The 22,204-nt window shown below is 39.1% G+C and overlaps 1 protein-coding gene across 2 annotated transcripts in view; it reads left to right on the top strand.

The window, feature by feature from the left end:
* GMDS (GDP-mannose 4,6-dehydratase) overlaps window positions 1–22,204 on the top strand; it is a 414,967-nt gene that overhangs the window by 316,005 nt on the left and 76,758 nt on the right. For both annotated transcript variants that reach the window (XM_032116667.1, XM_032116660.1), the window contains exon 8: window positions 15,286–15,404. In XM_032116667.1, coding sequence (XP_031972558.1) covers window positions 15,286–15,404 — 119 coding nt within the window. The remainder of the gene's footprint in view (window positions 1–15,285; window positions 15,405–22,204) is intronic.

Raw genomic sequence — 22,204 nt, 5'->3', positions numbered from 1 at the left:
GAGAGAGAGAAAGGCTTGAAGGCTTCTTCCAGCGGTAGGTACTAGAGTCCATCAGCAATGCTACTCCTGCTGAGCTGGCAGCTGCTTCCCTAAGTTCAGAGAGGTCACCATGGTTTCTTTCCTGTTTCTCCTCCAGGCATTGAATTGCTGGGGGAGTTGGAAAAAAAGGCATCTTCCTTTCTTACCCTGCAACATAAAGACGAAATCCTTCCTCCCTATCTGAGTGTGTTCTGGTGAGGCATATAAAAGTTCAGATGTGATGAAAATTATTTGGGTTTCTGTGATACTTTTACCCAGAAATATCTGAAAGACATTACAGACTAATTGACATACCAGGATATGCATATGACATCTGAGGATGTGCCCTCCTCTGCATGATGAATTTGAAAAAGGATTTTCTTCACCATTGACTTGCTGCTTTCTCAAGAGATAAAACAGATTATTTGATAAATACTTCAAAATACTGTTGCTGATAATTGAGGACAATGCAGAATAATGTATCCAGTTAAAACTCAAGAAGGAGAAAGTACATTTTTAAGGAAACAGAACACAAACTGAGCTGTCTGTAGATCAAAAAAAAAAGTAAGAAAATTCAATGTTTACAGTAAGAACTCCAAGAGTCTATCACTCACCTTACATATTGTTCCTCACAGTGCAGTACGCTGATGGGTCTGGTCCGGGAAAATCAGCCTGGATGAAATAGTACAGTAAATCAATTCAGTTGCATTAAACCCCAATGTGGGCTTGTATTCAGGACCAGAGAGTTCTGAATTTAGGTAGATGAAAAGGGTGACTCTAATTGTGACAAAGGATGTGTTTAATGCATATATAAGTAGACTCATTGAGATCACACCTTTAGTCTCTTTGGATTAATTTTCCTATTTGCAGGAAGCCCAACAATAAAGGCAAAAGCCTATAGGTTTACAGTCTCCTTCCTTGTGGTTCTGATTCAAATATTTGAAGTTAGTTTGATTATTTTTTTGGACACAAATATGAATTTTTATCCCTTGTTTTGGCATTTAAAAGGGGTTAGAATCTTATTTAGCACTCTTTCTCCGCCAGCTAATCATATATTTTACATGCTTATTTTCCCCTAATTATTCACTTACCAGACTGTAGCAGCCTTGAACTGTTTATATATAAAGTCTGGTGTTTGAAAGAGAGTAAGTTATATTTAAAATTTCCCTCTGTTTTTTAAGTACATAAACTCACATGCAGTGCCAAATATGCCTTTCCAGTATATAATAATAGGGATCTAATTGCACCAGTTTCCCAAGGGGCACAAAAGTAGAAAAGCAGAGCCTGCGTGGAAAACACCCTTTCTTTTTCGCCTTTGGCCGTGACAGGCTCCTACATACAGAATGAAATTCCATCCTCACAGAAGTCTATAGCAAAGATTTGACTGACTCCAGGGGGGCTGGATTTGGGCCCACATGCCTGATTTCAGGGTGTGATTTTGGTGATGAAGCGAGCTTTAAGGAGTGGGTAAAGAATATTCACTGTGGAAGGAAGTTATTTTCATGTGGTTTCTCCAGGCTCTCTCCCATGCTGGAATAACTTTCTCCTTTGGTGTATCATTTCATCTTTCTGAGGAAGACTAGAAAAAGCACTTACTAAACAGACACTCAGTTCTTCTGGAAAAGCTCAGTGGGAAAATTCGCTTTTTAACTGCGTGTGTACAAACTTGGTGGCAAAGCAGCAGTCCTTCTGTGAAAAAGACACAATTAAGACAGGAGTAAGAAGCCTGGTTTAGCCTGCTGGTGCCCCACGATCTGCTGACTTGAAATCATGTTTCCCAGCAGATCACTGCCCTCAGAGTTTAGCTAAGGGGCCATACTAATATTTCCTTCCTGAAGGGAGAGAGCACATTGGGTTGTCCTTAATGTGAACTGCATGAACTTTTGTACCTTTTCCTTTTCTTCTTGTCTTCTCAGAAGGAGGAGGATTTGTCCCAATATAGCCAAAGCATGCTGTTATGCAGGACTGGCTTACAAACAGCATTTAATAAAGATTTCCCTTTCTAATCTCATGTTTGTAAGAATATTGTGGTTTTCATTCGTATTGTACTAAGTTGGGTGGTCTCACTTTATTACTACCAATATATTTAACAGTACTTTGAAGTGTGAATTCCTGGGTCTCACCAGCTCAGTTTTTCCAATAGATGAAGCTCAGGCAATGAGGTTTTTTGGGAACATTTTTATTTCATCTCCTGTTTCCCTGGAGACAGCTGTTACAACCTCAGCCCAAGTAAAAAAAAATTCTAATTTGTTCTCCATCCTGCTTGTATACAAATAATCAAATCCTTGTTTTGGAGCTATTTGCTGTGGTGTTTGCTGGGATCACTTCACTGCTGGAAGATGAGGTGGGATATTGCTGGCTGTGTCAATCTACCTTTTTGTCTCACCCTGCCCTTGAGTTGCCTGGGAAACACTATTGCAGGACAGGGTGCAGAGGTTGCCATTCCCTCTTCTCCAAGTTGTATTTTTTTCCAGCACCCATTGGAGGAACCTAAATAAAACTCCATGTACACAAGTCATTAAAAAAAACCCAAAATGCAAGTTTGGGGCTTGGTTGTATTTGCTAAGCCTACACACCTATGTGTTGTAGTAGTGTTGTGTGTTAAAGTGTTCATGGTTCTTCATTAAAAAGCTCATCTAAAGAATAAAGTACATCGGTGCTTATCTTCTACCATTCACTCAGTGCCCTACGTAGTCACACACAAACAGGCAAAACAGTAACTAATCAGACCTTTTAGAGCCGCCTAACCCACTTTTTGTCTTTATTATGAAACTAAGATTTGGTCAACTGAGGTCAAGTTGTGCACTTAACACAGCTTCCATTATAGTCAGTGAACTCTGTAACAGAGAGTAAAGTCAAAATATAAACAGAGAACATTTCTGCAGCAGCTCTGGGCTGGGATTAACTTGGATCACCTAGTCTTCTGCTTTTAATGAAATTCTCTCCCTTGTATTTTCTTGTTTGGAAGAGAGTCCAAAGTTATCTCATGCTAATTTAGTTAGGCAGTGCCCTCCAGGGATGTCACAGGCCTCCATGACCTCTCCAGAGAGAGACTCGGCAAAGGGATGAGGAGAATTAAACATTCCTGAGAAATTGCAAAGCAGCAGCCCCCAGAGATTTCGCAAAGAAATGAGCTCCAGACTAGCTGCCAGAGACCCAAGTCACCTTTTCAGCACTTCCTTGACATGTCTCTGCCAGTCCCATCTGGCTTGATTCAGGGGGTCAGCACAGGGACTGAGGAGAGGTGGCAGATAAAGAGGGCAGGATTCAAGGGAGGTCTGACTACAGCAGTCTCAGGCTTTAGATGCTTCTCCAGGATGTGCAGCAAGATGGTTTTATTTCCTTTCCTTCCCACATGGTCTCATGCTTTGGTAATTTCTTTGTGCTGAAAAGGGGAAGAATACTAAGTGAGGAGGTTTAATACTAAGTTTAGTTATTGCTTCACCATGTGATGCAACGGTTTGTTTCATACCTGGTTTTACAACTAGTTCTTGGGTCAAATGCAGAAAACACTGTAGCATCAGAGAGCTACTTACACTGACATGAACTGCACACCCCACTTTCCTCTCTTTTATACTGGTAGGCTGTAGAAATTAATGAAATTAATTTCACATGAAGCCAGAATTAGGCATGATTTGCAGATGGAATATTTCTCTGAGAAAATATTCAAAGAGTTAATTTCCAAGTTTCCTTCAATTATTTTGCAAAAAGGGAAAAAATAAATTTGCTGAAGTTTAGGCAAGAGAGCAAAAGACACCAGGAAACCACTGTAGCTTGGTTATTAGTATCTTGATCACCTTTGTAGTTATCTCACTTATTTCTTCCATCATAACAAAAATGTGCACGATCTCAAGAAATGTCTATTTTGTTGAGTTTTGGAGTATGTAATCTAATAATGATTTCTGTGTGCTCTCATCCTTACATTTCTTTGTTCCTTTAATTTTTCTTTAATTAGTCCAGAGCTAGTCAGTATTAAGGAAGAATGTTTGAATTCCCACCTTTCACTATAAAAGTGCAAAAGTAAATATAATTCTACAATAAATAATGCACTTCATCATGAAATGTCTGTGCTACCCTTAACTTTCTTAGAGCACTCTAGTTGCATAAATATTATGACTCCAGCTTCATAGACAGCAGAATTTGGGCTTTAAGATCAAATGCTTTAGTGAAGGCCCCAAAGAGAGTCATTAACACTGCTGAGATTGGAACACTGCTCATCATTTGGTTGGACCAAACTGAAACCAGTAAGCAGGCTGGATGTAAAGCTGGATCCCTGTAATTAGAATATGGTTTATGGTATAGCTATTACAAAAAACATACAGAACAGAGAATTGTGTTCATGTGAAATATGTTTCAGCAGTTGAGTTATAAATCTCTGAGAAGAAGAATAAAAAAAATTGAATGAGACTTGCATATGGAAACCAGCATATAAGGGATGATGGTGTCATTGTGGTGATAAATCCATTGCATTCTGCAATGACTCATGCCTGTGCCACTGTTATTTGCCTGAGAACAGACCTCTGGCCCTTGCCAAGTAATGCGTGTGGGAATGTTGTTCCCGGTGTCTGACCTGCGGGAGTTATTGCAGCCTTAATGGCAGGATACCTAGTGTGTGTGGAGTCTCGTTCATGTCCATTGGGGAGGGAGGGCCCTTACTTTGTCTGGATGTGATATGAGCAATGACTTCTGACATGCATGTAGCAGAGATTTATTGCGAGCAAAAGTTGAAGTGTGATAATGCTACTGGGGTATTCTGTAATAATATGGTAAAACACTTGTCATCACTTCATCTCAGGCAGTGAAAGTCAATTGTATATGCTACACAGAGACAGATAAAAAACATAAGTATACTTAAAACTTCATATGGTTTGCATTTTTTGTAACAGCTCTCCTGACTCTAATATAAGACAGGTTTTAATTTTGTTTTGGGTAAGTGGATGTGCTTACAGTCTCACACCCACAATTCCATGGCTTTAAATAGAATCGCTCCCAGGGTGCATAAAAGAACACATGCTGTTATGTGAAGGATTTATCCAGGATGCCAGGATTGTATTTATTGCTGGGAACAAACTGAATAAAATTTTCTATTCCGTTCTGACACTAGCCCGTGGAGAGCAGCCACATCTATGGTTTCAATGCAGATCCTTCCCTTTCCCTGATGCAGGACTGACTGCTGTTGCAGGAGCAGTAATTGCTAATGACGGTGGAATCAGAATGACCAGAGCAAGCCAAGGGAAGGTCAATGCAAAATGCCCTCCAAATGTATTTTTGAGCATGCTCGAAAGTAATCTTCACATTGCTTTTTCACATCTGCGCTGCACAGCCAGACTTCTAAAACACGTCCTTTGGTTTCTGGGATCATTTTACTGCTGCCTTTTTCTAGCTGAAATTTCCATGCCTCAATTTGGGATGGCAGAGACCATGAGCTGGTACCCAGCCTGAGCATGGAGGAACTCGGTCAGAGCAACTGTAGCGTTAACACTGAGACAGCAAGTCTGTGAGGCAGATTCCTCTGTCCTAGGGCTTGGGTTAAAACCACCAGACTCTTTGCATAAGCTGCTATATCACATGGTGGCCGTTTTGGGTACTGTTGGCCTAAAATTGAACTTGTGACATGAGGTAAAAATAAAAAAGAAAATAAATCCCTCTGTATTGCATTACCGTATCCCCAAGGCATCAAAGCTGTGCGCTTGTCTCAGTCTGTACTCAGCCAAGAGAATTTAGCATCAAATTCCAAAATGTTGTCACCTGAAATGTTCTGGTAAAGGAAAAGAAAAAAAATCCGTTTTACCAGGAATGAGATTACTTTAGCATCCTTTTTTTTTTTTTTTTCAGGTGTCTTCTTGCTTTTTCTAGTTAGTTAAACGGTGCCTGATGTGCAATTTTATCACTGTCTCATAAGGAATAATGATTTAATGGTGAAAATCTTTCTTACTTCCAACTCCAGTGCACTGAAAACTGCAATAAAACCAAAAAGTGAAGCTCCGTGATGTGTTTAAGATAGCAGGCTCTTTATTTACACGGATTATTCAGACAAGGATTACTCTAATTTTTAAGAACCCAATCAATAATACATATTTTTCTCAAGAGATGTAAATTAACATTTCAATTCAATTATTTTAGATTAATATTCAGGAATGTAACATTATTTGGAAACTTGTAAGAGTCTGAGGAGAAAATGCATGAAGTTCAAAAGTGTGAAGCAAGAACTCTGGAAATTTGAGGGGGAAATGTAAATTGTAAAATAAATTTCAGTTAAATTTTATGTTATTAACTCACTCTTTCTCCGTTCATTTTTTATCAATAACACTGTTCATAAATTTTATCTCAGTGCTCTTGCTTTGTTACTCTTACTGTCTTAGAGGATTGCTCTTCTTCCTTCCCAATTATACCCTCAAACATGTATAAACATTCTGAAGTGCTGATTTATTATCTCTGAGCCTATCTGCCTCTGCTCTGGCAGTCTCTGCTGCTCTTAGCAATTTTTTTACCATACAGCTAGTGGTTTAACCTGAGTCAGGGCCCGTTACTGGATAGGCACTGGGCAGACCTACAAACCCGGAGCAGAGTAGCTAGCAAGCTGCAGAAGCCGTTTTGACAGATGAGAGGGAAAGAAAGGAAGATTTGAAGAGGGAAAATAATTTTCTGAATCATGGTATGGATAAGAGCATTTTTGTTTCTGTGGAGATCAGTAGTTCTTTGGCCCACAGATCACGCTCTTCCTCTGACATCCATCAAAAGGAATACGTCAGCTTGTGCTTAGCTGTAAGTGTTTAAGCAATCCAGGAAAGAAATAGGAGGTGTACAGGTGTTAAAAGCAGGAACCAGGATCTTTTTATAGTCAAATGTTGCACTGTAAACATTTTGTGATCAATATCTACATTGTGATCATTATTCTGGGGCTGATAGTTTTGCTCCAGTGAACATGCCAGTACTTGACTTGAAAGCCTCATCTGTTTTCTTGTGGTTAGATCGTGGCCCCAACCAGCCCTTCCTGGCACGGGTCCCTAAGACTGCTCTGCCCTCACCGCAACCTGGGTACAACCCTTTATTTTAGTGGTGAGTAATCCTGTCAAAATGGAGTCTGTTTCTTTGTGAAGAGGTATTTTGTCTTACACTCATATAAAAATAGCAGGGAAAATTAATTCTGGAAGGGTAAAAAGGGAGGGGGAAGCGGGTCAAATATCTTTCCGAATTGTCTGCTAGGTGGAGCCTGGGAAACATGTATTTGTTCTATACTCTTATCTCTGTAATACAAATCTGAATGGTTAAAACTCACACATACTTTCTGCAATTCAGATTTTTCTTTTTCTCTCTCTCTTTAGCTTTGAATTTCTTTCCCTTTTCTCTTAAACAGAATTTAAGGAAGCACTTTGTTAGCAATTGCGACAATATCCCCCAAAATTAAAATAAAAGAAACAGAGCATATGTGCATCCTTTCTGTATTTTTTCATTAATTTACTTTGTGTCACACATGTCACTTCCAATCTAACCATTTGAAGAATAAACAAACCATTGTGGACCTAAAAATCTGTTCAAAATTTTTTTGGCAGGAAAAAAGGACTATATTAATTTTCATTGTTGGTTGAAGTTTCCCAACAAGCAGCTTTACTGTTTCTTCTTTGCCTCCAGCTAACAACTAAAGACCAGCTATAAAACTGTATACAAATACTTCCACGTATTGAAAGAACAATATTTTGACATTCAGTGACACAAGGAAAAAAGAAAAGGAGCAATCTAGTTTTTGATAACACAATGAGAACTTTGTGTTCACCTGAGGTCCATGTGAGAAACATCATGTTGTGTTAACAGAGAAGGTTGACCTTTAAGGTTTATCTGGATTATAATTCTTGTGGTTTTTATTAATAAAAGTGCCTACTAAAGTTTCACGAGTCCTCCCTGAGATCTGTGAAACAATTGGCCTATCTGCTTACAAGAGAGAAGTTAGACAGTATTTCCTAGTATTTCCTACAGATGTGAGGGCTTTTGTTTCAGAAGACATTGATATTGTTTTCACTTGAGATGGTCCACAAAGATTACCAGGTATTTTATTATCTTAGTAACTTTATAATTGTTGGATTATTATCTTTCAATGTATCAACTATACTCTTTCAACTTGAAAGAAAAAAATCACGGACCTAAACACAAGTTCACCTCTAGAGCCAAACCATAGGATTTGACTAAATCACCAAGCATCAAGTTGCTTCTGTGGCAATTTCTCAACTGTAACTTTAAAAATCTCTGAGAAAGTTTATAAAATGAATCCCTATCTCATACTATCTCCGTAACTATATCCTGGGAGACTTGCTGTTTGTTTGCTTTCTTGGGATTCTTAAGGCAAATTTTCCATTGTTTCTTATGAAATTATGTGTTTTTTCTCTCAGAGAAAAATGTTTTCATCTCAAATCTGTTCCCATTTTATACTTTTTGTGTCAGCGATGTCTATGGTTTGCAAATGTCGCTCTTCTGAATAGAAGCAGCTGCCATGTCATAAGTACTCAATGTCTCCTGTGTGGGAGCAGAAAAGACAGTGCTAAAGGAAAAACTTTGTACACAGACTTTGGAGTCCTTATGTTCAGCATTACACAGTTAAGGAAGAAGCATATCAAAATGCATTTAAACTGATGAGATCTGATAGATACTTAAATGGCATTCAGAAGTGTTTCTCCATGAATGGAGGTTCCTTGAGCAACAGATCTTGCACCAATGCTGTGATTTTTGGTAATCTGACAAAACAGGATGATGACTCTTTCGAGGAAAGGAAGAGGCATGTGTCCTGCCCTTCTTGGGAAGTACCTCTTTTGCTGGAGGTTTTGAGAAAGGGTTGAGCATGTGAAAAGTCACCAATGGCAATGACAGACAATGACCTTAATCCTGAACTTCAGTTTGCCTTCCAAATACAAACTGTGACAGCCCAGTAAGGTTCTTACTTATTGGGTGTGCACCCTTGTTTTTAAGTAGCTGAGCAAGAAGAGTTGTAATTTAGAGGGGAAAAAAGCGTAGCAGTACATTGATTATGCATACTGCCATATTCCTGCTGTCACTGGCTTCTTGGGAGTATCGGCATGCCTGGCAGCACATCCCTGTGGTTTTCTTTGGCAAGAGTCTCCCTGCTGTGCTTGCCTTGACCTATAACATTGTCAGAAACAAGTAGTAAAGCAATAGTCATTACTCTAGACTGAACTCCCATTGTGGCAGGGAGCATGGGATCATGCCCAACACTTTTGTGTGTTGGCTGTCAGGCAGAGGCAGCTCGCAATTTACTCTGATCACAATACTTTTGTGCTGCACTTCAGCTTCATTGGTGTTTTTCAGCCATGTGTGCTTTGCCCCTGTTATGTGCAAAACATGTGTGAGGAGGTTTTTTTCCCCCTTCTGTTGTGTGTTATACATATGTCTCACTGTGTCTTTATATAATTTCCTTATATAACACACTCTGACGCCTACTGGGTACACCCAGGACACACCTACTCTTTTAACAGTCGCAGAAGTCAATGAGATGTGGGTGACTCAGCCCTCAGTGCAGCACCTTTTCTTCCTTCCCTGCCCCTCCAAAAGTGAGTAAATACATAAACTAGGAGTCAGTTTGGGTTCAGATCTCTGAGTCAATGTCCCATCTCACTTTTCCAAGGCACGAACATCAGTTGTGGTCAGTTCTGTAGCAGCTTGAGAAACCACAGCCAGTCAGCTGGGTTGTGTCAGGAGGAGCTGGGTGATGGCATCTGGAACTGCTTCGCATCCCAGGCAGGCAGGAAGTGCGTGGGCATGACATCTCCACACATCGCTCAGCACAAGAGATGCCAAGCAGCCTCTTTCCATGCCAGTGCCGTGGAGTTGGGACAATGCAGAGAGGGAGGTGGTACAATAGTCTTGTCTTTTGTGGCACAGTCCCTCATGATGCACACAGGAACAGCAGTCATGCCAAGCCTTTGTGCTTGCCATATGGGGAGAAGGCTCTCCTTTGCTCCCACATCCCTGTAAAGGCTCATCATCTTTGGCCCAAAATGCTCAATTCTCCTTCCAGTGGTGACCCCAGCAGGATAGCTATGTTTGGGATCTCCAGAGTACCATATCCAACCCACTGAATGCTTCTGCCCACTTCTAGACAATAGAGTATGGAATACCATAAAGACAGAATTTCTATAAATGGTGATTATGTACTGTTGGGTCTCTCCAGGTGGTGATGTTTTCTGACTTAGTCAGAAATTGCTCCCTGATTGTTGACAGCCTTGAGGTAACCCATTCCTTCCGCAGCGATAAGTAAGTAGAGCGAGACATTCACCAGTCTCTGCTTCTTTGCCTCCAAAACTCACAGACAATGCACCATGCATCAGGCTGCAACTATCTGTTCCATCTCCTAAAGTAAACATTACTGATTTGGTTTGATTTTTTTTCCTCCATGTGTGGCAAATACAATGAAGTCAGAATTTCTCTGCATAACACATAGAAATACATATGAAAGTGGGGTTTTTTGACAGTATAGGGCTTGGAAAAAACTACTCTGTAGCAGTGCAGGGCAATAGTAACCAGTACCAACAGGAGCACTTCCTATTTATCCCATTGGGGGACCTGTTTAGTTATATCTGGTTTGGGTCTTGAATTGGATGAGACATATGAAATGGCTTTACTTATTCTTTTGAAAAAAATTGTCTTTTATTTCTAGAGCAGAAATCATCAGCTGTACTTTAGATCTTAAGAAGTTGGACTTATTTTTGCTCTTGAATAGGAAGATACCTGATTATGAGCCCATTTTAACAATACACAGTGCTAGAGCAGACAGTGAAACAAAAGTCTCAAATTTATAGAGTTAAACATAACCTCAACTACCGGGTCTTTGTTATCCATGGATGATAGCCCAGTTAATAAATGTTTTCTTACTGGGGTGCTAGACTGGAAGTTAATGGTGAAACACATCTACAACATACTCTAGATTCTCGAGACAAGCAGACATATCACAACCATAATGGCAGTGGCATGCACAAAATGTATCTATAGGGGGGTTGTGTTAGTCAAACTTGGGGTTTCCCACTCACTAGCCCAAGTGTAAACACCATGTAAGCAAAGAAATTTGGGCAGGGAGAAGACTGTTCATGTTTTGGAAATGTTGCTTGAAAATGGTGCTTACTACTGGCAGGGGTTTATATAGAGGAAAGGGTAGAGGGGAAAGATGAAAGAGGAAAGATTTTGGCAGAGGCTGGAGTTCAGGCATGCAGAACAGATATCCTAGTCCACATAATCATAAAAGTGTGTCTGCTTGGTAGACTAGCTGTGTATCTCCTGTTAGGTTTCTGTCCTTAAAAGTAAATGACATAGAAGTGCCTTTAGACTTTGTGGCTCACTAGACCAGAGCCAAAAAGAGTTCAAATATGAAAAATATGCTTTGTCACTTTTGCCATTAAGGGAGCAGTCTTATTCTAAGACAGTCAAAGCCTGAATTGTTTCCATGGTAGTTTTCTCCTCCTTTTCAACATCTGCCCATATTTTGTTACCTGGACTGAGCAAAAAATTCAGGAAATGGTGGCAGAACTGAACACAAGTAATTTCTTTACTTGCTGTCAGCCTGTCCATAAAAGCCTTTACAAAGAAATACAGGAAAATCCACAATTCTCAGTTCCTGCACCAGAAAAATTCCTAAAATATATGACCTTGCAACGGTTAAAAGATAGCCAAGAGCCAAAGCTGGGCAATGTTTTTATCCCAGTTCAGCCATGTCATGGGTCATGTGGTTCAGCATGTGAACAGGAAGGTGAGAATGGGTGAACTTTTGCCTCAGTTGTGCAGTCCATCAGAGAATAAATGGAGCAAATCACTCTGCAGCTGGATCAGGAGGTGAACGGCTGAATACCTCTCACACAGGGGCCTTTGTGTTCTGGACATGATCTAGCATTATGATGGGATGCACTAGTCTGAGGCTTTGTAGCAATTACTAACCCATTATCACGCTAGAACATGAGATCATTTATCTTCTAATTCAGAGTGTCACCTGTTCTTCATTTGCCAGTCAATAACCATTAATTACTTTCAGTGGAAATTTAAACAAAGCTTTTCCCCTCTGTTAAAACCAGTAAGCCATTCAGTAATGACAAATAAACCTGGAGCTGTATCACCCCTTTTCCTCTTGTTCTCAGCCTGGAGTCTGGTACAATATGAATTCTTAAAGGAAATGCCTAGAAATTCATAGGTCAAGGACCTTTATTAGTCCAATGTGAGGAGAATCACATTCCTGGCGCTTGGTGTAGGGAAAGGATATAGCTGCTGCCTGTACATGGATGTCTTATTGGTTGTCATGGGCTGTACTAGAGGAAATGTAGTTTTGACTATGGAGCTCATTCAAAGTTTTTTCTCTCTTATGGCTCACCTCGGCATTTTGTTACACACTGTTCATGCAGACCCATTCAAAGCAACAGCATTTGGTCTCATTCCTCAAAGCAAAACAGAGCTATCACTTACTTTGTAATTTGTAGCATGTTAATTTTTTTCATACCTGATTGGATTGAGGTAACTGTAAGTGCCAATAATTCTGAATGCCAGAAAAAATAAAAGAACCCACTGTGATAGATTCTCAAGTAACCATTAATCTAAACATTCTTTCCTGGTAGGGTTTGAAGCAAAAATTGCTCTTAGCAACTCTATCTGCATTGCTTGATCATTTCTAAGTTGATCCTGTTGAAATTTACTGCATTTTAAGTCTCATTGCTAAGGCAGTGATTGCTTGCTTTTTGAAATGGTAGACAAGAGCTGATACATCCAAATGCTCTTTGGGCCCACTGTCAAAGGCTGGGTTTTTGTTAGTGTTTTGCAGCTGTCTCCTTCAATGTAGGTATAAAGTAAAGCAAAACTTTCAACTCTATTTCACATTAATACAAAAAGTAATGTGTAAATATTCTAAATACTCACTGGATTGTTGAATGTCTTGGCATAAGTGCCTGCACTATATCTATGTCAAAGGAATTACAATACTGAGGTGTTTAAAAGTGGAGGGGTGGCAAAAAATTGGTGGAAGTCTGATCCTGCTTCTGCTTAGACATATTAATATTACTTTACCAAAGGTCAAATAGCACATGCTTATGCTAATATTGTGTATTCGGTCAACCAATGTAGCATTTCTGGGAAAGGGGTGATTTTTACCAATAAATGAGGTTTTGTCGTTGCATCTGTCTCCAATGTAACTGACGCTACAGTGTCAAGGCAAGAAAAGGAGTTCATTATGTACAGCAAACATCCACTAAAGTCAGGAGGAGAATCACTGCCCCTGATTGACTGATTGTCTAATGCTGGAAATCCTTATTTGCTCAAATAGTGGCCTCTCATATGAGGAAGCATGTTGTTTTCAGCTGGGCTGCTTAAGGAAACCTGAAGGTCTGTGAAATCGGGGACTAGGCTGGGAGAACAAAAAATATCAACCGCTTATTTTGGATATTCCTGTTACCTTTCTATGCAGCTGCTACTACTGTGAGTCTTGCAAGCTTGTCCAGTCATGAAGAAACAGGAGTTGGTGATTAACGGTGACCTCTCAAATCAGCAGGGAAACCCCAGTGTTCCAAAAAAGCTCATATGAGAGATACAAGTTAAGACATCTCCTCCCCACAAGATGAGTTTCATCAGGCAGTTGGGTATTTCTGCGTCATTGGCTAGGATGTTCAATCCTGGAAAGGAAAAATAAAGTTGCTGCCATTGTCCTGCCCAGCAGGTCATCTCCCTAAAGCACAATTCATAATTTATGTCAAGGACTTACACTGCAGTTGCCCAAAACCCAGCCCTCCATGCACACTCAAGAAGTAAAAAGGTTCAAAAAGAACATGTTAATAAAATTTTGTCAAAACTTTGGAAGATGCATAAAATAATAAAGAAAAATGGCTCGCAAATAGAACTATTTAAGTTGAATGTATTGCCTTTCTATGCAGGACACTGATTTATTGAAAATAGAGAGGAAAAATTGAATATTTCAGGTGGTATTTACCAAGAGAAACTGAGCTATCCCAAAGCTTTTATTAATCTGATTTGCAGAATATCCACTACCATCAAGGGACCTACTAAAGTTGTTTTCTTTAAAGCTGATGTGAAGAGGTCAATGCAAATAGCATCGTGGAGTACAATGTGAGAGGATGACAGTACTTTTTACCATATGGAGAGAGAGTTGAACTATTTTGTTTCCCTTTTCTGGTTATTTATTGAATGAGGATCATGCCATACAGGTATTCCCTTTTCCTCTCCAAAGGAAATGAAGCGTTTGCATCAACTTGATTGATCTAAAGTAATAATTATTCTGTCCACCTACAGCTCCTATGCAGTCAAACAGTCCAGTCACTAGAGCAGTGCCTTGCATGTCAGAAAATTGAAACATACCTGCAGTGATATCTCAGACATGTCTTGGAGTACCTCTTTTCCATCTGCTTTCTGGCTTTCATGCTGACTTATCTGGCCAGCCCTCTGAGATGGCGCCTACCATCGTTACTTGTTTGTGGGAGAGGACTCTGCAAAAGACATTGCCGTGGGAATTAAAAGCTGCTGCCATGAAATGCAAATATGTTGACAATCTGATGAAGTTTTGCTTCAAAAAATACTGCGAAACTCTTGCTGCACGGACAGTCCTCTGAAAGTGATGTTAATGGTTGTCTCACTTTTCCACCAGTGTTTTCTCTACTCCTGTGTCAAAAGAAAAAGTTTCTTCTACAGTGCTTTAATATATAACATTCAGCACATATTCATCAGGGAAACTGGATTAACTTGGTTAAATACCTTTTTAAATACTTACTCTTAATTAAAATCTCAGCCAAAACAATTGTGACAGAAGAAACAGCCAAAAGGATCCATATTTTCATGCTTCAGTATGTTTGACATCATTCTGTAGCAGACAGGCAACAGCACTCTGGACTGAAACATGACAAAATTTTGCTCTTTTCCCCATATCGATGTCAATTCATGCAGTGCTTTAAACAAGTGAATCCATGCTCTTGAGCACTAAACCAAGTCTCAGTGTTCAAAAGTAAACATATTAAAGTCTCCCCTGCAGAAACTCCTGCTGTGAAACAAATTGAAAATCAAATACAGCATTGTTTTCTGTAATAAGAAATAATTGAACTCTTTTCAGAGTTGCATTGAACTGGTTAATAGCCACTGTGTAAAGAAAGTGCTAATTTCTCCGGCTTGGGGTATGTGTGTGTACGCATAGTTATTTCCAAATCAAAAAATGCTGTAATACAATATCAGGTACCAAAGAGGCCACTTACATGTGCACTGAATCTGACTTTGTTTATCTTTCTGCAGGCCATGTGGTTGATGTTGCAAACAGATGAGCCTGAGGACTTTGTCATAGCCACTGGGGAGGTCCACAGTGTCCGTGAATTTGTGGAGAAGTCATTTAAGCACATTGGGAAAACCATTGTGTAAGTATGAGGATGAGAGAGCAGCCATGGGTTGAACATTTCTAGCCTCTCGCATTTGGTGTCACAAAACAGAGTATTGTTTGTCTACATTCTTCTTTTTTTCCTACCTTCACTTTCTACATGTAGCATGTGAGACCTTCCATGCATGAATGACTGCCACAGCAGATACATTTAGCGTTGCCCTCTAGACCATAAGTTAAAAATGTAGATGGGTTAGTCTTAATTTTCTAATCAAAATCTTCATTCTCTGTTCTCCCGTTTACTCCCTGTCTTGGGGCAGAGAAACACCTTCAAAGATGTTAGTATCAGGGTGCTGATATCACCTTCCTGCAAGAGGGGCTTTTCTGTCCAATATTTTGTGCCCCAGATCCCTATGGTCCTGCTCCCATCTTCTGCGGTCTGGAGGTGACACCTACCAACCCTGTTCTTTCCAGGTGACAGACCATCAGCCACACTACAAGGCTTATGTATCAAAGCCCTCTACATTCCTATTAGCTCTCCTCCTACTAAGCCATAGAAATGTTGAGCAGTGGGTGCAGAATGTTTACAAGGCATATTCCACATAGTTTGATTGAAAATACAAAATTCCTTCTCAAGGCCATATAATAAAATCAGGATGGCTTGGTGAGCGCTTTCTGTAATTTATATTTTTATTGTTTATTATTTTTTCAATTTCCCTCCTTCTGTATCTTCTCTGGGCCCCATGCATCAACATACCAATCTCAGCTGGAAAAGGGAGAGGAAAGCCACAGGCTCTTCCATGACGCTAGCGCCAGGGCTGTTCCTCAGGCCATCAAAGTCACTTGTGCAGCTGGTGAACTTTTGACAGGGCCAATAAGTTTTACTTGGGAACAAAAACTTGACAAATTCAATAAATATGCAGAAGTGCACAGATATATACAATATTATTTGAACAGCCAGTGGGTGGCTGGGGAGCTAATAACATTTTCTCCTCAATGAGTTTTTAGTCTGGTTTCAATTTTTGGCATCAACTTCCAGAAAAAAATTCTGATGAGGGAGAGAGAGACCGTATAAATAGTATTTCTAACCCAAAAGCTCAGTTCGGGGAATAAGTTTCTCTCCATATTTTTAGCATTTCTTTATTACAAGATGTCCCTGTGATAACACATTGTCCCATATACCGTAACAGTAGTGAGGTTTGAGAGGCTTAAGGGGAGATAGTAGGAGCTCTAGTAATTTCTTTGTCTTTCTTAATTTTTCTCCTCTTTTTGTACTTTCATTTCTTGTGTTTATCAGCTAATTCTCCCTAGTAAGAATGGATAGGAAAATGCTGTAGATTAAATTGCTCCGTATAAGTAAAAATTCTGATGATTTTGAGAACTACTTTGTCCCTGTCTAATATTGTTTGCCAAAGCAGCAATGGTTGCTTTGATGAGGCAGTGTTGGTGAAAAACTTTGTCATTTTTTAAATTTTGATTACTAACAATTAGAGACTGATATGTAAAGGTCAGTACCTAGCTGGATATCTTTATTTGCAGATGTTCCCCACATCACAGTCTCTTTTGATGTCACTAAATTTATCCATCAGTTTAAAACTGAACTCCCTGCTTTGGTGTTGGTCTAAGAAGTCTCAGCATTTCTGAAGAGTGACAAATCAGGGTGCGTTTTTCAGAAAGCAAATTAAGCCCTCAAGAAAACCTGAAGGAAATAACAAGTCCAGAAATAAAAGTGAAAGTACTTTTATGAATAGCTTGTTATAGAAGGGATATTAAAGGATTACTTTAAATTTAGTTGTTCCTAATGCTCATAATTTTGTGTCCTGTTAGTTTAATTTGTGCTGACATATGGCTCCATATGGTGGACTGTGTATCATTTATCTTGATGCTTTATGCAGTCAGTATTTGGATTGAATCAATCAGTCACAAGTTACTCTCTCAGAAAAACTTCACGGTATAACTCCAAACGATAAGGTAGAGCAGGTACTTTGTGTGTACAAAGGCATAGTTGCCTTTTTTAACTACTAATCAATAAAAGTAATTTTTAAAAATTGTATAAGAACTCACATGATACCTAGTGACATGGATTTTTAGGAACATAAATTGCTTTAGAATTGGTGGCTTGGGTTTCTAGTCCCCCTGGTTCTTCCGAAATATTTCTTTCCTGTGAATAAATTTTTAATTCCTTAAGCCATTTACAAGTGATATATAAATAACTATACATATGGGGACTGAGTTGACATTTTAAGTGCTAATGATAATTTTGTTGCTGATCATTTTGACAATGGCGTAACTCTGAACATTTTGCATGCAGGCTGTTCAGATAAGCCAACCATTCTTTCCCCCTGCTCCCAAGGTGAGAATAACATTACAGCATACCCACTACTCATCCTGTAGCCATTGCTCATCTTTCAAATTGCACTAGCTGTAAAATATTTCTCAGGATTTGGGAAGTTTTGTTAAGAACCTCCATAATTTTTCCAGGTGTCAGCCTGACCCATGCTTTTGCAGCACACACACACTCTCCTTAGCCAGCCGTCTGGTAACCTCTGGCTTTCCTTGAAAGCCCCAATGACTTTCTACTCCCACCTCCTCCAGTCTGAATATATCTTCTTCAAGGAGTAGCCTGGCAGAAAAATCCTCCCTTTTGTCATTGTGAGACCCCACTGGTGAGTCCCGTTGATCTGTTACTTTACAGTTTATGAGGCACCTCAGAACTGGTGCACCAGAGTGCAGTTGTTAAACAAGCTCCCACAAGGATGGCTGCTTTCTTCCTATTACTGTTCCTCAAAGTTTGGTTGAGTTATCTGATGTTTCTGGGGGGTTTTTGCAGGATTGCAGGTATTATGAAATTTTTCAACCTCAAAAACTTATCTGGGAGATTTCCAGCCTTTTCCACTGCTAAAAGGGATGGCACAGCTTCCCGGTGCTGCTGTACAATCTGCCTTTCAAAATTGGTGAAATGGTGGAGTAAATGTCTAGGATAGATGTCATGGCAAACAGAAGTTGGCAGAGCTCATACCACATCTGAGAACACTGGGCACATGTGCAGGGGCTCTTAACCATCCCCACTTTGGGCTTTGTCAGAAAAAGTTGCAAATGTAAAATCTTAGCTGTCACATCATGATATTGCAGTAGAGAACAGGAAGAAGAGCAATCCTGGCTGCTTCATCAACCAACTCAAAATATTAATTTTATTTTTTTAGGTTTTTTTGTCTTCCTCACAATTCACATTAACTTGTACAGCTGAAAATCCAGGACGGCCTAAAAAGTCTTTCCAAGAACATAACATAATATTTTGTCCTAACCAGTCATTAGCACATGTCAGGACTATGTCTTCTAGCCAAAATAAGAGAGAGAGAAATTTTACTACATTTTTGTAACTAATGAAATGTACAGCTGCAATAAGACTGATTCTCTCTCTGAAATGGACTGTAAAGTGTTCATAGAAATTTATCTACCTTGTGTGGCTTTTTTCCTCTTACATTTCTTTTTCAAGGGACAACTTTCAAATTATATTTATATAGTCCTCTGAATCATTCAAATTCAGTCCTTTGTACTAACAGGAAAGCCTCAGAGCTACAAATATTTTTCCCCTGTAAGGATTACATTTTTTTCTTTTACTTTCCCTTCTACTTATTACTAATTAAGTAGTACTTGGGGGAAACACTTCCCGCCTATAATTTGAACTACAGCAGGGTAAACGAAACAGGCAAACGCTTGTCTTGACTAATTTTCTGCCATTAATCTTATTAAATTAGAACAGGATTGCAAAGATAGCCTGAAACCACTACAGCACTCAGAGTTTTTTGCAGACTGCTACAAAGAATGCTGTCTGCAAATGTGGAAACTAAAAAAAAAAAAAAAAAAAAAAAAAAAAAAAAATAGAAAAGAAAAAAAAAATTGTTCAAGCTGCAGAAAGATTTATTGTGGCTTTTATTAATATAAAAATGCATGCACATTTGTTACAGAAATATTCATTGCTTCCAGGATTAGAAGTAATTCAGAAAAAATGAATATTTTACTTTAGTCATTTGGTTCTACATACAAATTTTATCTTAACTAACATGCTAGCTGGTCTTATAAAAGATCAGCCTAAACCAGAGAAGTTTGCAGATAATCTGTAAGGTCTTCTGAGGTGAATTACTGTGGCCTCTTCAGTGACAGGGAAGGTTGAACTGAGATTGAACCGAGGGAGAAGAGTTTTTCTGGTTTGTTTGTTGGGGTTTTTTTGTTTGTTTGTTTTTTTCTTTCTATCTTAAAATGGAAGGCTGAGTTACAGAAACACATGAGATTTGAAGGATTGCTGTAGGAATGGAAAGCATGTGGGGACATGGAGGAGGAGACATCAGTAGTCATCAGCTAAACAGCTGCTATTTCCAGATCTGGCTTTTGCCCACCAAAAATTGCTGGATGGCCAGAGATATGTGTTGTATTTAAATGAGAAAAGAAAATGAGAAGATGAAGAGGAAGGGAACAGAATCTCATACAGCAACTGGAGGCATTTTGAAGAGAGGTAGTTGAAAGGAGCCCAGCCATGTCAGTGGCCTGGGTGAACCCACACAAGCGATCCTCACTTAGGACTCCATCAGTTTTATCACCATTCTCAAAAATCACCATTCTCAAAATAGAGTATATATTTTAGAGGCATTTAACCCACCTCAACTGGAGAATTAATTCTTTCAGCTGAGCTGGCTTTCATTACTTTCTTATTGGTACAAGGTTTTATCTGCAGGCAGACCCAGTAACTGTTTCAGAATTGAAATTAAGGCTTGAAGACTATAATAATCTAATTATCTGATTGCATACATAAGAGGTATGAGAGTTTCTCCTATAGAACAACTGGGTTAGAATGAAATATGGTGTTTCATGGGAAATTCCATATTTTGAACCCCTGAAATTAAATTAAAATATTTTTCACAATTGCAATTTGGAAAAATACCTGATTTCAGGCCAGCTGGACTTCTTTTGTTTTTTCCTAACCTCCACTTAAAGAAAGAATAAATTATGTAGAATTTGTTAAGCCACTCTGAAAGAAAAAAAAATCCATTCTGAAAATGTAAAAGCCTCTCTTTTAGGTATTATTAATATAATTATGTATCAGGTGATACTAATGGAACTTCCCCGAAACTGAAACTTTTCTTTCCATAATGCTTTGATTTTCATAGGAGCATTAGTATTCCTTGAGAAAACATTTTCTTCCCAGCACCAACTTTCACAAATTGGAGCAAAGGGATAGATCTTCAAAAGCTTTCCAAGGAACTGCAAAGAAGAAGGAAAAAAAATAAACAAAAAATAGGGAGACTAGCAAGTATTCTTTTTATTGTCTTGTAATATGGAGTCACAATTAAATTTTTTAAATCTGAGCTTGACAATGCTTCGACTATTTGAGTAGTGACAAAAAAACCCCACTGTAAACCTGATTCATCAGAGCTTTTGAAAAAAAATTAATACATTCCTTTATGGTAGCATGTTTTTGATTTAAGCACAAGGTCATGGGTAAGCAATCCCTGTATCTATGATTGCTTTGATGTATCAGAGCTGCTGGCAAGCTTGTGGTTGAGTTGGTGGCAAAGGAACATATGAAGAGTCGTATTTAAAGTTTCCCTACAAAATATTAGTTGCAAAAGATATTAATGGTCTGTTACATGGTGTCAGTTTTGCTGTTTATAAAGTGCCAGGACAGAATGAAGTGCTTTGGCTTAATTTTGTGTGTAGCAGAAATCAGGCCACAGATCTGAGAAATCTACACAAGCTCTATGTCATATTACCTGTGGAGGAAAAGCAAAATCTTCATACAATTTTATTTTTATTTACTTTATTGTTCATTTTCAAATGTGAAAATATTTTCTATTTGCTTTTATTTCATTATAAAGGTGTACTTGATAGTTTTATTTTTGATAAAGAAGCTGAGCAGCTGTAGCTTCTAGTGGTTTTGAATTGTTTTTTTTTAATGTTTATGGGTTGTGTTTCTATGTAAAGATCAAGCAAGGAGGTGAGATGCATATACTTGTTCAGTTTATCTGTGCTTCTGTGAAAAATTTCATATTTATTTGATTTCTTAACCACCTCAAAAATAAATGTACTTTGACTTGTTTGCTCCTCAATTACAGCCAGACCATTTGGTCCATGGCAGTGCTATTCCCACCCTTCCTCAATTATCCTGGCTCCCCCGTTTCCTTCCCTGCCCAACTCACGCCCTACCAGATGGGTACCCCAGCTTGTCATCCTCATTAAATCCTCTATACCTGTGGAAGTTTTCATTGCTTGAAGCTTGCTCTCTTACTGAATAGTTATAGGAAATGAAAAATAATTGGAACCTCCAAAGATAAAAAAGCCAAAGGAGTATTCATCAACACTGATAATAAGTATTGTAACAATAGTGATCTCCAGATACGAAATTAGCCTTAAATTAAATGCAGTCCATCCTGCTGTAAATCCAGAGTTTAAAAGCTTCTGATCTGAAGAACTTTACAAGCAAGTAAACTTTCTCATGCATTTGAATCTTAGTTTTATGGAAAATTGTGAGGTCATTGATAGCAATGGAATCCACCAGAGCTGACAACTGACTGTCGTCCTGAGCAATCCCAAAGCTCCCATCTCCAGCAGTGAGGCTCTCGACATGGAAGTGTAGATGCAAAGGGCATCAAACCTGCTCTGTCCGGAGCAGTTCCGTGGTGTCACCCATTCTTCTCCAGGTGCAGAACACGGCTGATGCCATCAGCTGTGACAGCATACACATCCTTTGCTTCGGTAGGAGGGTGAAGCTGCACAATGTGGGGCAGGCAGTGGCCTTGCTGCCGAGGCTCGTTGTCTGCAGGCTCGAGGAGCAGCGTTTTGTGC

The sequence above is a fragment of the Corvus moneduloides genome, chromosome 1 (assembly GCF_009650955.1).
Source record: "Corvus moneduloides isolate bCorMon1 chromosome 1, bCorMon1.pri, whole genome shotgun sequence".
Classification (NCBI taxonomy): domain Eukaryota; kingdom Metazoa; phylum Chordata; class Aves; order Passeriformes; family Corvidae; genus Corvus; species Corvus moneduloides.
This window is presented reverse-complemented; position numbering and strand designations above follow the sequence as displayed.